At 40.9% G+C, this 18,455-nt stretch overlaps 1 protein-coding gene across 2 annotated transcripts in view; it reads left to right on the top strand.

The window, feature by feature from the left end:
* The first annotated feature begins 957 nt into the window (after nucleotides 1-957).
* The window catches only part of LGR5 (leucine rich repeat containing G protein-coupled receptor 5), an 84,332-nt gene continuing 66,834 nt past the window's right edge, over nucleotides 958-18,455 (top strand). For both annotated transcript variants that reach the window (XM_020804693.3, XM_073000375.2), the window contains exon 1: nucleotides 958-1,337. In XM_020804693.3, coding sequence (XP_020660352.3) covers nucleotides 1,108-1,337 — 230 coding nt within the window. In that variant the 5' untranslated portion in view covers nucleotides 958-1,107. The remainder of the gene's footprint in view (nucleotides 1,338-18,455) is intronic.

Below are 18,455 nucleotides of genomic sequence, written 5' to 3' on the forward strand. Positions count from 1 at the left end.
CTCCCAATTGGCCAATTACAAAACAAAAACAAGTTATTTTGCCGCAGGTTGATCGAGGCAAGCTCTTGCTAGCATAAATGACTCTTACAAAGCGCTTCTTCTAACGACTGTAGTTTGTCTCACAGGTGTGAGAGCGCACCTCTTGCACTATGCCCTGAGCCGGCGGGCCAAAGCAGCAACCGGCGTACGAATAAACAACTGGCGGGCAGGTGTGAGGATGGGGCGGGCAGGTGAGTGTATTTGTGCGCGCGCCTCTCCCCTTTTGTGTGCGCGCGCGTGTCTGAGAGAGGCAGAGAGGGGAAAGGATTACTATGGCGAATTGAGCTAGGTACAAAGCTCTCGCCTCACGAAGGGAGCAGCACCCCAAGCTGGCCGTTTCCCGCTTGGCACGAAACGCAAAAGGCAACGAGAAGAAGAAGGGCACGAAAGCAACCGCGCCCGCCCGCTCCGCCTCGCGGCTGTGGGCGCCTCCTTCTGTTCCCGGGCGAAGGGCGACAGCGCCCGCCTTCCTTCCCTCCCTCTCTCCCTCCCTCTCTCCCTCCCTGCCCGCTCGGTTGGCGCTCGCTTGCCCGCTCAGCGTAAACACACCCTCCGGCGCTTCTGGCCGCGGGGCGGCAAAGCCGCGCCGCGAGCTACGTCAGTGGGCGCGCGCAGTTTAGACTCCAGCTCTTTAAAAACGGCGGCGTAAACTGAGATGCTCCTGCAGAGAGAGCAGCGCGCCAGCAGTGGCTCGGGGTTACGGCGGCGGCGGCAACAGGAGGCAACTTTGCGAAAGGCGACCCAGGGGCAGAAACTTCCGCCTCTTCCTGAGAAAAGGTGGACGGCAGCTGTGGTAGCATTCACACGCTCCGGCACCTTTCGTCTCCAAGTTTAGACTCTACGTATTGCACGAGAGCGCGTGACCCTCTACGCTAAAAAAAAAAAAAAAAAAAAAAGCGGTGGCATTTTTTTTCCCCCACAGAGAAACCCGCCGCTTCACACGCGCTCGGTTCGCTGCACAGGTTTCGTGAGGGGGCAGGTCAGCCAGCAGCCCTCTCCACTTCTAGGAAAGCAGCTCGCGACTAGTCCTCTTCTCCGTTTGCAACCCCGCTTTCTCCTTCTCGCACCATGGACACCTCCGCGCTCTCCGCGGCCGCCCACGCGCTCCTTCTCCTCAGCTTCCTCGAGTTCAATGGGCTGCCTTCGGTTCTGGGTGGCGGAGGTCCGCTTGGGAAGCGCCAGAGGAGCTGCCCGGCCGCCTGTCACTGTGAACCGGACGGGATGCTCTTGAGGGTGGACTGCTCGGACCTGGGCCTCAGCGGCGTGCCCGCTAACCTCAGCGTGTTCACCTCTTACCTGTAAGTGCTTTTTGGCGCGGGGAGCCCGGGCTGCTTCTCTTTTTTTTGCACCCGCAGATAAGGAAGTGCGGGAGGGGAAGGGGAAGGGGCGGAGAAGGAGGGAAGCGAGGAGCCCTTAGAAACAAGCAAAAACCACAACTATGCGGGCTTGACTTTTGGCGAGGTGACCATTCACCTCCAGTGTCAACACTGGGCACGTTCTCAGTGCGATCCGAAAACAAGGCAGGGTGATACCTTTATTGGCCTTGGATTTGGATTTTGTGCAAGATGATGTGACCCCAGGGTGTTTTGATTCCCCCTAGTCAGAGAGGGATCACTGCTATGGTGCCAGTAATTCGGAGTAAGTAAGGTTGTTGTTGTTGATGATGAAAGCCATAGCCACATCACATTAACCCAAACTGCTTAAAATAAGGACTATCCACCATCAAGCTAAGCAATAGACAAAGCCAAAACAGAATAGAACACTGGGAGAGGATCCTTGAGCTGTGTTTCTTTTTTTAAGCTTCCAAAAAAAGGTTGTTCTTTTTGAAAATGATGGTGTCTTTTCCCTGAATAGTGTTCAACAGTTGTTGTTTTTAAAATACATATGGGATGCATTGTGCAGATGTCAAGGGAAGTGCGCTGTGGGGCTGTTTGCTCTGTATGAGCAGAAAAATTCTGTGTGAATTAATGTATCCGTCTGTGGAGAGATGATATGGAATTAGCAAGGTAGTTCTGTACAAATTAGGGATCTCTTGACAGCTTTGTATCTCTCCATCCTGCTTCCACTGAAGGTGCAGAGATGGGGCATGCTGTCACCCATCAAAATTGGAGGGAGGGATAATACCCCATTGTGCAATGGCAGGGAAAACATTTCACCCTCATTAAACCATGGGCTGTTAGTACAATGTGACCTCCAAGTCATTAAAAGCTTTTGACCTGATGACTGCAGAACCAGTTTGACAAATATGATGACCTATTATAGGACTACAGCTCAAAGGATAATGGAGCTAGGGACTTTCACAAGATTTTAAGGATACAACTATTACTATTGTGATGAGTCATGACATAAAAGTATTTTAAACTCATTAGAATTCAGCATGATCTCCGTCAGAATTGTAAAATGCATTCCCTCAAATATGTTCTTTACTGTGTTCAATGAAATTATTGCAGAATAGGGTATTTGACTCCTGGGACATTGCAGGTCTCCAACATGTTTTACTTGTATTACTTGTTCATTCATTCTGTGTCATTTTTAGTAAGGGGACACTCTCTCCTGGTGAGGGAACCCAAGGCAGCTCATTTGTATAATACAGAAATCACACAAGACAGTATGGACTGCAGAGTTCGGTTGAAATATATATTTTAAGTTGGTGTTGATTGGTGGTGACAAAATTCCTGTTAGTTGAGAGAAAGATTAGATAACAGTAAACAATTGGTCATATTATGAGGCTCATTATGGTTTGATGCTATTAGCTTTATTTGATATTATATCTGTGTTCTGCTCTTTTGTGTAGCAACCATAATCAGAATGACAAATCTTTGATTGTTGACTAATCACTGTGAAATTAAACTGGTTATATTAGTACCTGATGCGTTGTCAAAACATAGTGGCCAAAATCCTATTGTTTAGCATAGTAAATTGCATGAGAGTAGGCCCATGGAATAGTGGAGATTTAGTGAGTCAATTCCTCCATGTATTCCATTGATTTAAATGGGACTACTGCAACTGTGGCATGCTATACTACACTATGTTGTAGTTAGAGTAGGCCCACTTGAATCAGTGGAACTTATGGAGTTGACTCACCAAATCCCCATTGATTCATTGGTCCTTCTTTAGTATGAGTTATGATGCTAAGCAACAGAATTTTAGCTGGTAAATGGATGGCAAGGATTGTGGATACTATCCACAAGGATATATTGTATTATATCTACACATATGCAATTTTAATTTGTTTTAGTATAGAATTCTTCAGCAAAAATTATTTTATTATTGTTAATTGATACATATGTCAACAATGAGTTTAGAGAGCTTTGGTGTGGAAAAATACAGAAAACACTTTTAATAGGAATTAACCTGTAACCTGTAATCATCATGCATGCTTTGTGATACATGCATACACAGTAGAATTAATACCTTGCCTAAGGGGTCTATATACAGTATGGCAGTTTCCAAAAATCAGTCTTTAATCATCTCAGAATGGGATTTAAGCCATTTACATCATCACTGTGGCGTTATCCATTTTAAAAAAAACAAAGTAGGTTTAAAAAAATACTATATGATGTCTAGTCTACAAGCAATTAGAAATGAGGCAAGAGCATAAAGTTGATTAGACCTCCTTCATGTTGTCCTTATATTTGTTTCTCAGGGCAAGGCTTTGAACTGCAATATTTGATTTAATCTTTAACTGATCTTTCTAGTTAGAGATAAAAAGATAAAATAGAGCAGATGCCCATTCAGCCTAGTACTGTACATGTTCCACAAACACCACTGGAAGACATGTGTCCCTAATCCAGGACTAGGTGATTTTGGACCTTCTACTCAAATCTGGAAAGAAAACTATAGGATGCAGATGCCCATGAGCAATGTGATGCAAAAATAGAGTACTGGAGTATGAAGTAATATTGAAAAATGTTAGCTGGGGGAATGTGCATCTGATCTGTAGTTTTGTGTTATGTGTTATACCTATGGATGGTGGGTAACTAATGGGGGGGGGAAGATGAATGGATAATACCACTTTCAATTATGTTGCTCTAACTTCAGCGGTCTCCAAGTGATATGTGAAGTGCATGAAAAGAAGATGCCCTAAGTGATTTTGTGCTTTCCTTTGCAATGGGACAGTCTTGGAACTATATAAAATATATATTGTATTTATGATTATAGCCATTAATTATGTCAAATATATCTTTGCTCTGTATTTATGTAGCAATTCTGTAACTGTAACTCAAATATTCTTTTTCTCTTCTGAAGAAATTACTCTTTGGTGGTGAACTCTATATTAAACAGAATAAAAGTTTGCTTTTTTAAAATAACTTTTGATACCTGGCAATATCCCTGAGACATTCGTGCAAACAGTTTCTTATTTTCTATACAAAAAAAAATGCAAATAAAGTAATTATTTCAGCATCAGTGATGGGTCAGCAGGCAAACATGTCTTACTGCACTAAAACTGAGACAATTACATACATACATACATACATACATACATACATACATACATACATACATACATACATACATACATACATACATACAATGCTGTTGTTTTTTCAGCTTATATACCATCCCATAGTACTAAAGCACTCACTGGGTGCTTTGCAAAATAATTAAGCAAACAAGCTGGGTACTCATTTTACTGACATCAGAAGGATGAAAGTCTGAATCCATTAGGACTGAACTCAGGTCACGAGCAGACCTGACTGAAGTTTAACTACTGTGCCATAAGGCTGGAAGGCTAGTGACAAAATAAATCTGGGCACAATAAGGCACAAGGTGTTCATACTTGAGTCCCCCTCAAACCCCTGGATGTGTGAGAATTGTTTTTGAACTAGCAAAAAGGGATGCTACAACACTCAAATTTTTACACATTGGCCAAAATCCCAAAAGACATAACTTTCATGGCAAATTGTCTTAATGTCTTCATAGACATTATCTTTATACACTGAGCCATGTAAGTCAGTATGATAACCATAGATAATACCTATGAAAATTTCTTAACTTACTGAAATTCACTGCTAAAAGTTAATGCATTTTGCACATTTGTGTTAGTGAAGTATATGCATTCCATTGGTATAGATTCAGACCAGACATCGTGGGCTAGAGGTTTGTTGTTGCACTCTTCAAATTTCACAAGAATCCTAATTTTAAAAAAAACCCAAACTCACCTAGAAATATATTCGCTTAATTCTTACAATGTCAGGATTGCTTCAGCATGAGCTGGACTTTAGTGACAGCTGACCTTCTCTCTCTCTCTCTCTCTCTCTCTCTCAGCTTTAACAATATTTTAGAACCTTGCTATCTATTTCTATAACTGTATTCATTATTACGCAAGGGAATTTTTTCTACTTTTGAGACTAGCATCTTGTTTTACTAGGGATTTTTTTTAACCAGGGGCATGTTTACATGCTCAGGAACTACCGTGTTTCCCCCAAAATAAGACAGGGTTTTATATTATTTTTTCCTTCAAAAAACGCATTAGGGCTTATTTTATTTTATTTTATTTTATTTTATTTTATTTTATTTTATTTTATTTTATTTATTTATTTATTTATTTATTTATTTATTTATTTATTTATTTATTTATTTATTTATTTATTTATTTATTTATTTATTTATTTATTTATTTATTTATTTATTTAATACCCCACCACTCTGTTGTCAAGGGATGTCTTATTTTTTTCATGTACAACAATCTACATTTATTCAAAAACAGTCATGCCATCTTCTTCTGGTTGCTGCACAATGCTGCACAATGCTGGAGGGCAGGCTTTCGCTTAACTGAGGCTTGTTTTTGGGGTAGGGCTTATATTATGAGCATCCTGAAAAATCATACGAGGGTTTATTTTCAGGTTAGGTCTTATTTTTGGGAAACAGTTTAAACCCTAGATAGTGAAATAGTTCACGAAGGATAATAGGAGTCACAATGCAACAATATCTGGAGGGCAACTTCCGACCTTTTGGCTAATTTCGGTGGGATTTACTCCCTAATAGATTTGATAGGATTGTACTGATTACACAGCTTTAACCATCAGTGTTAGTATTGTTAATGATAGCACTAAAACAGACTGATAGGTAGGACTGACTTGTGGAAACTAGAGGATGGTGAAATGGTAGATGAACTGTGCCTCTTAATTCTTAAAAGTAGCTTTCTAGTAATTTGTCTGTGTAATAAACAGAACACTGCTTCTGAAATGTGTTTATTTTCTTTTGAAGAATTCTGATGAAGTTCATGTCACTGATGTCTGGAAATATGGTATAGGATAGAATAACTGCATGAATTCAGTCATTTAGTGCAATATGTCCATGATCCAGTGACACCACCCTTCACATTGTTGTCTTTTGATTTCAAAACTAATTTGCCTAATAATATGTTACCATATTCTTCCTTACTTATGACTAAAATGCTCTCAATAAATTTGGGATACTCCTGCCTGTCTGGTTGTTCAGGTACCTGCAAAAGTGATCCTGGGGCCACAGAATGTTGAAATGTGCTTGAATTAGTGTTTGAAGATGTAGTGCATATATGCATCACAAAGATAATAGTGCATATTTGCTCATGTTCCAATAATATGCTGGCAGTCGCTGGCCCTTTGTGCAGCTTTTTCAAAAATAGGCATGACTGTAGTACTTGCATCAGATTATCTGATATCAGTTGTTTAAAACAACACCAGTATCTACCATGGTATCTTTGCTCTGTTTGCAGTGGTTACTGGGTGAACTCAGATACCATGTCAAATAACGATAAAGAACATTTAGTGATGTTTTGGTGATGCCTATGTTTATAAGCCATGATTTGTAGTCTTAGTTCCATAGTTTGAGCTAATTATAGCTCCTTTCAGATACATAACTAACTCAGCTATAGTGGTGACATGATTCTGCTTTCCTAGGTCACATTTACAATTATTCCTCAAATGGCATAGTGTGGTGAATCCTGGCTCTGTTTCTGTTGTACCTGAAAGCCAACATTGTGGTTTGTATTCTGAAGTGTGGTTAGCCCCATTCATAGTTATGTTATCAGAAATGAATTTGTCATAGTGTTGGATCTGAATCATGTTTATGATTTTGTGCAGTGGCAGCTTGTGAACACACACACCATTTTGTCGGCAGGAACCTTTTGTCCTGATCATGAGCCACCCATGTCTTAGTGCCATGCTTCTTTGCTAGGAAAAAAGGGGCAAACCAAGAATGTTTATTCAGTAGTGTGTGTTCTCACTACTGTATATGCAATAGATAAGCAAGTTTTTGATTGGTAAAACATGGTGGTGGTGGGGAAATGAACCATTTTGAGATAAGGGCAGGAAGGATTTAGTTGCTCATACATGTGCACTCTTTTTGATTGTGATGATGATTTAATAATCAGAATAAGAATAATGCCAAACATCAATCTCTTTGAGGTGACAGAGAAGTGACTACACAAACTTGGCTGCTACTGTTATGGTTACCTGGGTCCCTAGAACTGAGGTTTACTTTCCATTAAAGTTGGTACCAAGATTATGGCTTTGCTTTGCGTTGGGTATTTTTGCGAAACATGAGTGAATGACCCATTGAGTACTGTTTACCATTGAGACTACAATTTTTGTCTTGGTTCCCTTGTATTCGATATTTAGCACACTCATTTCTAAGTAAATAGACTTAGGATTGCACAATTAATTAAATAAACATTAAAATAGCCTCATTGTTTAAAGATCTCTGGTTGTTTGTTACATTACAGATTCTGAGTGTTTGTAATATATTTTATTGGCCTGCAAACTGTTTGCCTCATTCAAACAGAGCACCACGATTGTTCCTCTGATTTTAATGACTTCTACAAATGCTTAGCTTTTTCTTAATGGAATCAGTGGGCCTTACAAGTGCTTTAGCTGGTTTATGCTCTGAGTTTTTATGTCATTCCCAAATGGGAACTCCGGTTCATACATTAAAAACGTATCCCTTTGTTTGCCGTTACATATTATATCAAGAAGTGTGTTTAAAGTGTGATTGTTTCCTATCCACTTTATGATTAAATGGCACAAATAGTGTACTTGGTTCCTGTTGATTTAATGGGAATTCCACATGTCTGATTGAGATAAAACTATGAGCCTCTGTTTTTAGTTGCAAATATGATGCCTTCTTATCACCGTGTTGTAGTAAAATCTAAAAGCCAGGATCTGCAAGTCCTTAACACGTGGAACTTCCATTAGGTCCTGTCACAATCCTCTACTGTGTGAAAATATTACCTCTCTTATTGAAAGAGTAAATAACAGATGTTAGTGGAGAGACTATTTAAAATGGTTGAACTATTTAAAAACTTAAAAGATGATGCTATTAAGGTGCTACACTCAATGTGCCAGCAGATTTGGAAAACTCAGCAGTGACCAGAGGATTGGAAAAGATCAGTGTGCATCCCAATCCCAAAGAAGAGCAGTGCCAAAGAACATTCCAACTACTGTACAGTTGCACTCATTTCACATGCTAGCAAGGTTATGCTCAAAATTCTCCAAGGCAGGCTTCAGCAGTATGTGGACTGAGAACTCCCAGAAGTACAAGCTGGATTTTGAAGGGACAGAGGAACTAGAGACCAATTTGTTAATGTGTGCTGGATTATGGAGAAAGTCAGAGACTTCCAGAAAAATATCTACTTCTACTTCATTGACTATGCAAAAGCATTTGACTGTGTGGACCACAACAAACTATGGCAAGTCCTTTAAAAAATGGGAGTGCCTGACCACCTTATCTATAGAGTGGTCTTAACCGACCAGATAGGTGAGATATAAAATAAATAAATAAATAAATAAATAAATAAATAAATAAATATCTCCTAAGAAATCTATATCCAGTTAGGACTGGATATGGAACAACTGATTGGTTCAAAATTGGGAAAGTAGTACGACAAGGCTGTATATTGTCCCCCTGCTTATTTAACTTATTTAACTTATATGCAGAATACATCATGCGAAAGGCTGGACTGGAGGAATCCCAAGCTGGAATTCAGATTGCCGGAACAAATATCAACAACCTCAGATATGCAGATGATGGTAGAAAGTGAGGAGGAATTAAAGAAACTGTTAATGTGGGTGAAAGAAGGGAGTGCAAAAAATGGCCTGAAGCTCAAGATAAAAAAAAAAAATAAGATCATGGCCACTGGTCCCATCATCTCCTGGCAAATAAAAGGGGAAGATATGGAGGCAGTGACAGATTTTACTTTCTTTGGCTCCATGATCACGGCAGATGGTGACAGCAGCCACAAAATTAAAAGATGACTGCTTCTTGGGAAGAAAGCAATAACAAACCTAGACAGCATCTTAAAATGCAGAGACATGACCTTGCCGACAAAGGTCCGCATAGTCAAAGCTATGGCTTTTCCAGTAGTGATATATGGAAGTGAGAGCTGGACCATAAAGAAGGCCAACTACAGAAGAATTGATGTTTTTGAAGTGTGGTGCTGGAGGAGACTCTTGAGAGTCCCCTGGACTGCAAGGAGAACAAACCTATCCATTCTAAAGGAAATCAACCCTGAGTGCTCACTGGAAGGACAGATCCTAAAGCTGAGGCTCTAATACTTTGGCCATCTCATGAGAACAGAAGATTCCCTGGAAAGGACCCTGATGTTGGGAAAGTGTGAAGGCAAGAGGAGAAGGGACGACAGGTGACAAGATGGTTGGATAGTGTCACCATAGCTACCAACATGAATTTGAGCAAACTCTGAGAGGCAGTGGAAGACAGGAGTGCCTAGCATGCTCTGGTCCATGGGGATAATGAAGAGTCGGACACGACCTAACAACTAAACAACAACAAGTGGAGGGAAGTCCTTTCCTCCTTGAAGTCTTAGGTTTGCTTGTGACAAAATAAAAATCCAGTTTCTATAATTTTTCATTACCATAACATTCTTGTTTGTTTCCATGAATTACAAAACAAAATCAAACACTAAACCATATGTCAACTGATGCAAAGAAGTTCTGTCTCTTACAGAATAGTTTGCTAAGTACTTGTCAATCATCCCTATTGAAAGATAGTTAAAGACCACTATTATGGTAATTACTAACCTTGCACCTTTTGCATTTCTATCACATTTCACATTTCTCCAACATCTCTCATTTGAGTATAAATGTTTGCATTTGAGGCCTTAATCTGTGCATCTGATGCCCTGAGTGGGAGCCCATTAAAACATGTGAAGTAAAACTTGTTTGTTTTAAAAGTGTTACTAGACTCTGTTACTTTTAATGACATGACTGCCATTCTGTAATTTATTGTGTTATATCTTAATAGATGTCATTTTATCAAGCCAGAGGCAATAGTCAAAGGATATAGCTTTACATGGAGAGTTTCCCCCCCAATCTCCATGAAAAGAATGTTCTGAAATAATCCTGTTCAGTATCAGTATGAACTTTTTGAAAATGAGCATAAATATTGTTTTGAATAAATATTGGAATTGAAAGAGAACATAAGTATGCCCTTTTCTGATGTTCACCTGAGCTATAGAACTAAAGGAAATAAATGAGAGGGGGATTTTAAATTTTCTCAGTGGTTTATCTATTACTTTGTTTAGAGATGATTTAAAAACAGATTGTTTTATCAACCAAATACATCTTCGTAGAATGGGGAAGTGCAGAGGAGGAGGATTGTGCGTGTTTGTTAGAGAGAGCTGGTGCACAAACTCAGAGATTATAACACATCATAGCTCTTTGGAGCTGGAATATCTGTCTGTTAAATGCAGACCTTTTTACCTTCCACGGGAATTCAGCGTTGTTATTATTCTTGTTGTTTATATTCCGCCGGATGCAAATGCGGATTTGGCGCTGGGTCATCTGGGCGATGAAATTGGCAACTTGCAAAGTAAATTTCCGGATGCTGTATACATTATTGCAGGAGACTTCAATCATGTAGATCTACGTGCAGTCCTCCCCAAATTCCATCAACATATAAGGTGTGCTACTAGGGGGCTGAACACCTTAGATAAGGTCTACACGAATATTGCAAATGGATACAGGATATTACAATTGCCACACTTGGGCCAGTCTGACCATATGTCCCTGTTTTTAGCTCCGGAGTATATTCCTCTGAGAAAACAGTCAAGGCCAGTAGTCAAGACAGTGAAAAGCTGGCCGGAGGGAGCAATGGAGCATTAAAGGACTGTTTTGAAAAAACGAATTGGGAAGTTTTTGACCATCCTGATCTGGAAGAACATACAGCTGCAGTGTTGGGGTATATGGCACACTGTATTGACACGGTCACAGTGGGAGAGGCATTAAGCAAGCTAAGGCCGAATACAAGAGGATAATTGAAGACTGCTTTCTCAGCAATAACATAAGGCAAGTTTGGCAGGGGGTTCAACAACTAACAAACTACAAAGCAAAAAAGGTTTCCTCGGGCCGAGGTGTGGAGGTGGCTGAGGAGTTGAACAACTTTTTTGCTCGATTCGAGATCGATCAAACTGAAACTGTTCGTTTGCCATCATTTACTCAGCAGAGTCCCCCCTTCATTGTGAATGAGCAGGATGTGAGACAGACTATGAAAGTGGTTAACTCCAGAAAAGCAGCTGGACCCGACTTAATTCCTGGTCGGGTGGTGAAAGACTGTACTGATCAGCTAGCCGGGATATGGACTGTAATTTTTAATCGATCCCTGACACTATGCGCAGTTCCCGTCTGTCTCAAGGCTTCCGTCACCGTTCCACTGCCTAAAAAGTTGCCTACAAACAGTCCGAATGACTAAAGGCCGGTGGCACTAACTTCAATCTTAATGAAGTGCTTTGAGCAGTTAGTTCGGAAATATATTATCTCCTGCCTTCCTGATCCCTTTGATGGGCTTCAGTTTGCTTATAAAGAAAATAGATCAACCGAGGATGCGATCAATACTGTGCTTTATATGGCTTTATCCCACTTGGAAACACAAGGGAATTATGTAAGAATGCTGTTCGCGGACTTTAGCTCTGCTTTTAACACCATTATACCCCACAGATTAATAGACAAACTTAAAGATCTTGGTTTTCCAGATTCTATCTGTCTGTGGATTTTGGATTTTTTAACAAATCGTCCACAAAGGGTTAAACTGAATGACTACATCTCTACTGACAAGATACTCAGCACTGGCACTCCACAAGGCTGTGTCCTTAGTCCACTACTGTTCTCCATTTATTCATCGGATTGCACCAATAACCATCCCAGTAATAGGATTATCAAATTTGCAGACGATACTACACTAGTAGGACTTATCTCTGGGGATGATGAGTCTGTGTATCGGGACGAGGTATTACAGCTATCCCGCTGGTGCAAAAAAACACAATCTTTTATTTAACATCCAAAAAAACCAAGGAATTCATAGTAGACTATAGGAAAAAAAGAGCAGACATTCAGCCACTGTATATAGATGGAGTTTGTGTAGAACAGGTGGTTGAATGTAAGTTTCTTGGGACCATCATAACAAATGACCTGACTTGGAGTGCAAACACCGCTGCGTTAATCAGGAAGGCACAACAACGGTTGTATTTTCTAAGGATTCTTAGAAAGCAACAATTGACTGAGAGTTTGTTAATCACCTTCTATCGGAGTTCGATTGAGAGCATATTATCCCACTGTCTCTGTGTATGGTTCACGAGCTGCACAGTGGCAGAGAAAAAGGCAATTCAAAGGGTGATTAAGACGGCCCAAAACATCATTGGCTGTTCACTCCCCTCTTTGGAAGAATTGTATAAGAACAGATGTAAGAGGAAGATATCTAACATACTGAAAGTCTCCTCTCATCCGGGACATCAGCTCTTTAAATTATTACCATTAGGAAGGAGATTCAGGGTATTGAAAGCAAGGACAAGCAGATTCAAGAACAGTTTTTACCCAAGTGCAGTATTGAGTTTAAATGCGGGGCCATAGGTTTTTGGTGGAATTTTAATTGCTGAGAGAAAACGGGGTATCTATATTTGGATGGTGAAAGTTGTGTATATTTTAACTTTTTTTTTGTAGTGTTGTCCAGTTTTACCTTGGGGAAGAGCACCTCATTTCGTTGCACCCACTTGTGAGCACAATGACAAATAAATTTCTTATGTCTTAAATCTACAAATAAATACAAAGATATATTCTGAAGGGTAAGCAGATTTCCAATGAAAAAACTGAGATATGGAAATAGAAACTCATGTTTTAACTGTGTAGAGGTGGAAGTGAAACGTTACATATCTTTACTTTTTAAAATGCTAGTTTGCAATTAAATTCAGTAAGTAAATATTCTTGGGGGGTGTCTCTAGTCTAACATCCACATTGTGGTGATACAAATATACATAAATCTTAAACACATCTCTTTCCTTTTACATGAGAAAAAAATGAACATAATTTTGTAGGCATAATTTTGAATATGTTATATTCAACTCTAAAATGGTCTTGTATTTCATTAAAATATAATCCAAAACCACTGTCTTCCTTGTTGCTAAACTACTGTGTATTTTTCATTCTGGGTTCTGTTACTTTCAAAGTGCAGGATTGAAAACCATTTGCCATGCTCATCTTTTGATGACTGCTCCAGGGACATAACATGCAAGTTTAGAGGAGGAAAGAAAGAAAAATCTCTTTAAATTAGAAAAACACAAGAATCTGGCAGAGTGAATGTACCTTCAGTTTGGCTTAGCGTCTGGAGTGTAGAGGACAATTGGCCTGACAGAGGGAGCCCGACTCCAGCTGAGAACACGTGCATGGAGATGACCTTCCCAGTCAGCACCGTCAACTGAGATTACACTTTCCTCAAGTGTTTCCTTGTTAAGTCAGCTTTTTTGCAATTTGATTTGTCTGCAATTACAAAAATTGCAGCTCAAATCTAGAGCAACTTGGAATGGTTTCTGCAGCTCCCATCCATTCTCATTTACTTCCATCATTTATAATGATTTCTACTGAAATAGAAGGGACTTTCATCCATGAAAATATGTAGTGTCTTGATTTTAATTCTTTGCAGATATTTCAAATGCTCCAGTGAATGCCATATAAGCATCTGTGTTGGTTGTTACCTTAAATCATAACTAATCTTAATGTTGAGATTCTAAGGTCACTTCCATTACTTCCCAATAGAATGGAATGTTTGATTATTATAAGCAAGACAGCTCTACTTATAGTATTAATTATGAAACACAGATAAGGATGTGCACTGCATGAAACAAATATGTGACTATGGAATAAATTATGTTTATTTGTACATTGCCAAGAGACCAGGAGCACTCACAAGACACAGTGATGCCTATCCGTCTGATCCATCATGTTAACATTTATAGAATTTTGAATGTCAAAATTAAAGTGATGCCATATGACTAGAAGTCATGGGAGGAGTCTCTGTTTATTATAATGAGAGTTCTGAGCTGGTACCAGAAGAGGTGGCATCCCCCAATGAACCCAATACCTTTCCTACATGCTCCAGTTCCTGAGGGTCTCTGGTTGAGGGCACCAGGCTAAAGCAGCTATTATCTACATTATTTTTAGCTGCAGCACCAAGTGAGAAGCTTGCATTAATGTAGCATATGAGTTGGGCTTTATATTCTCAATCTGTTTTCCCTTTCTTAAAAAAATTAATTACCCAGCTAGAACAGAGTATAGATGTATATGCAGATGAATGCCTGCATGCCTATGTGGGTTTTGAGTGATTTACTTTAAGATAGTAGGTTCTTGTCTTTCTTCCCCTTTGACTTCTATTGTTGGTGTGGTGGTTTTGATGCAAACGTTCCCAATAGCTGTCTTTTGCTTTACTTTTTCTTGTCTTCACTGGGCTAGAAGTGGCCAAATAATTCTGCCAAAAACAATTCTGGTGGAGCCTCGTGGTGCAGTGGTTAAACCGCTGTACTGCAGCCAAAACTGTGCTCACGACCTGGGGTTCAGTCCCAGGTAGCTGGCTCAAGGTTGATTCAGCCTTCTATCCTTCCGAGGTCGGTAAAATGAATACCCAGCTCGTAGCCTGCAAAATTAACTTGTAAACCGCCCAGAGAATGCTTGAAGCACTATGGGGCGGTATATAAGCAGCACGCTTTGCTGCTGCTTCTTCTTCTTCTTCTTCTTCTTCTTCTTCTTCTTCTTCTTCTTCTTCTTCTTTTTGGCTATGTAACACTATAAATCACAGTTGTATGTTTTCCCCTATTTCTGGGAATGGTTCCCCCCATTAGAAACAGAGCTTCCTTAACTGTTAACAATGCCTTTTAATTGCTTTTAAATCTCCTGTGTCTTGCAAATTCACTGTGTTTTGCAAATTACTATACTGCCAGCATCTAAATGTAAAGCTGTCATCTCATTTAGTTTGACAATCCCTACCAAGCACTGCAATGTAGTGTTACAGAAGTGACCCTCTTCTCCTGTAAAAATTGCCCACACATGAGGGCAAGAGAGACTTACTTCAAAGAGGCATGATTTCTGTAAATGTAAGAAGGAAGAACTGGAATAGCTATGTGTCCTGTTCAGAGAAGTGTTCTTTATATGAAGCCATTAGAGATGGGCATAAACCACCAGTTCAGCAGTTTGTGTCAGTTTGTCTATCAGCTGACCGGGTGCTGGCACTTCAAAACCCCATCTCCTCTGGTGGGTGCTAGCTCAGAGGCATTGCCTAGAGAAGGTGGGGCAGGAAAGCCAAGCTGCTGCCTCTAAATGTGCATCCATTGGAGAAGGTGGGGCTTGGAAGTGTTGAAAACCTGTTCAGCCAATAAACAAACGAGCACAAATTGCTGAATCAGCAGGTTGTGCCCATGTCTAGAAACCATCTTTTGTCTGAACTGCTGCCCCATCTTCCAATCAGACAGGACACTGTGGTCTCCCAAAGTCATGTTTTATTACAGAACCCACATAGTATTAGACCTATAGCTAGACATTTGTACAATATTATCAGTTGCAGAGTTAGAAGGAACATAACATCTGCCTTATATTAAGTGAAACCCTCCATCTCTAGCCCAGTATTGTTCACAGTGACAGATAGCAGTTCTCTAGATCAGGGGTCCCCAACCCCCAGGCCTCAGACCAGTACCAGTCCGTGGCCTTGGAAGGAGCGGGTCACCGGGACAGATGAGTGGCGAGCAGGAGGTGAGCGGTGAGCGAAACTCCGTCTCCTGTTAGTTGGCTCCTATTAGGTTCTAATGCCACTGCTTGATCTGACAGGAGGCGGAGCTTCGCTCCCCGCTCCCCTCCTCCTGCTGCTAGATTATCTGCACCTGTAGCATTAGAATCTAATAGGAGTCTGCGCTCCTATTAGGTTCTAAGCCACTGCTGATCTAACAGGAGGCAGACCTTCAATTGCAGCTCACCTCCTGCTCCTGCTCACCACTCATCTGTCCCGGCACAATACATGTAATGAGCTTGATTCAAAGCTATCCTCCAACAACTTACCTCATAACAAGTACCCCCCCCAAGTCCTTGGGAGAGTGGTCCAACTATCCTCCAACAACTTACCTCATAACAATTACCCCCCCCCAATACCTTGGGAGAATGGTCCAACTAAACTGGTCCCTAGTGTCAAAGAAGTTGGGGACCACTGCTCTAGAGTCTCAGCCAGGAGTTTCTTCCAGCCATTTGTGGAGATGCCAGTGATTGATCATGGAACTTCTAGTGTTTTGCTACTGGACCCCATAATTGCCCTTTTAGGTGTGTTTGTGTTCAGCCTTTTCTCTTAGGGAACAAGCTATTTTATTAGAATCAATGTAAACATTTCAAATATTAAGATGGCAATAACACTCCAAATGCTGAAGTCAATATGTTTCAAAATCTGAAAATCAGCATGTAAAAGTTACAGAAAACAATATAAATAACTGCCTTTATTATGGTGCTCCACAGGACACAGAAGGCATATGGAGAGCTGGAAATTATATTGTCAGGCACTACAAGGATACATGACATTAGACAGCCTGATAATTATCTAGAATACTGGACTCCAAATATTTGCACATGCTGTCTCTTTAGGCCATTTATTTCATCTGTTTTAGGTCTATGATCTTCAGAATCAAAGGAGGCATGCAGAATAACAAAACACTGATTCTGACATTTAAAATATCAAAACAAAGGCTTAATACATTTCCTGTAAAATAAAAATTGTCAGTCTGATATCAGTATTGCTGGCAGATCTGTTTCACTAGGCAGTCCATAGACATTTTGCATCTGTGTAACAGTGAGTTCCTATGTGATGCAGACCTTGTTAAGAAACAGAACCATATTATGTTAGTATATGGAGAAATTTCACTATGATTTGGTGCATGATTATATACAAAGAGCAAGCAAGTTTGTGTCCAGCTTTGTGTAAATTAGCTAAAATACTAACTGCTGACAGAGTATTCCACCATTGTTGCAATATATCTCTCCTGTCACATTCACACTTGGGAGAACCAAGACGGGCAGGCATCCAGTGAGTAACTTCTGATTTGTGCTGAGGGAGGTTGTGTGCCCCTGATGCTTTGTATCTTTTGCACCATCTTGTTGTTAGCCAGACCAAAGCTGGACTAGAAACCCCCTCTCACATTCGCTGACCTATTTATTACTTCCCTTAGCCACTAGTCTGCCCTATACCACCACTGCAGTCAGTCTCGACTCCTTTTGATTTACTGGTCCATCCCTCAGAATAACTGTAAGATTAAAGTCACTTCAAGAGTCAATCTTGAAGTGGCTCTTGAAGTGGAAACTACTGCTGCTAAAATTGTCCAGTCATGCTGTTTTATATCTATTTCCAGGGGATATTTTCCAGTGTTGTGTGTTGTAACATGTGAAGGAGATACAGCGAGGTCACAACTTACGGAATTAATCCGTATTTGAATGGGATCCATAAGTTGAGAAGTCCTCAAGTCGAAAATGCATTCCCCATAGGAATGCATTGAAAACCATTTAATTCTTACCTGGCCCACCCCTCCCAAAAATTAATAAACATTAATGTAAAATTAATAAAAATTAAACTTACCTTTCTGAAGCCTTCCAGGGGTCTCCCGTCGCCACCGTCACCGCTGCCCGAGGCCTCCGAGGGCTTCTCCGTCACTGCTGGAGGCCTTTCGGAGGTCCCTTGCTGACGCTATTGCCACTGCTGGAGGTCTCTTGGAGGTTCCCCCCCCCACTGACACAGGCTTTCCCAGGGTGGACCGGGCCTACTGGGAGAAGGCTTCCCCCAGTAGGCCCAGTCTACTCCCTGGGAAAGCCTGCGTCGGCAGGGGCAACCTCCGAATGCCTTCCCTGCCACCATGGGAGGCCTCTTGAAGGTCCCCCGCTGCCACCAATAGTGCTTTCTCCCTGCCTTTTTGCCTTTGGAGGTCTCAAAGGGCTTCTTCCAATGTCGGGTGGAAAGTCCTTTCAGAGCTCCGAAGGCTCCCAGCAGCAGCAGTGGCAGCTGGGGGGACCGCAGGATGCCTTCCAGGGCTTCTCTGGAAGGCATCTGAAGGTCCCCCCTGCCGCCGCCGCTGCCGCTGCTGGGAGCTGAGCTGCACTGGACGATCCCAGCCATACTTGGACTTATGGACAGTC

The sequence above is a fragment of the Pogona vitticeps genome, chromosome 5, assembly GCF_051106095.1.
Source record: "Pogona vitticeps strain Pit_001003342236 chromosome 5, PviZW2.1, whole genome shotgun sequence".
Taxonomy (NCBI): Eukaryota; Metazoa; Chordata; class Lepidosauria; order Squamata; family Agamidae; genus Pogona; species Pogona vitticeps.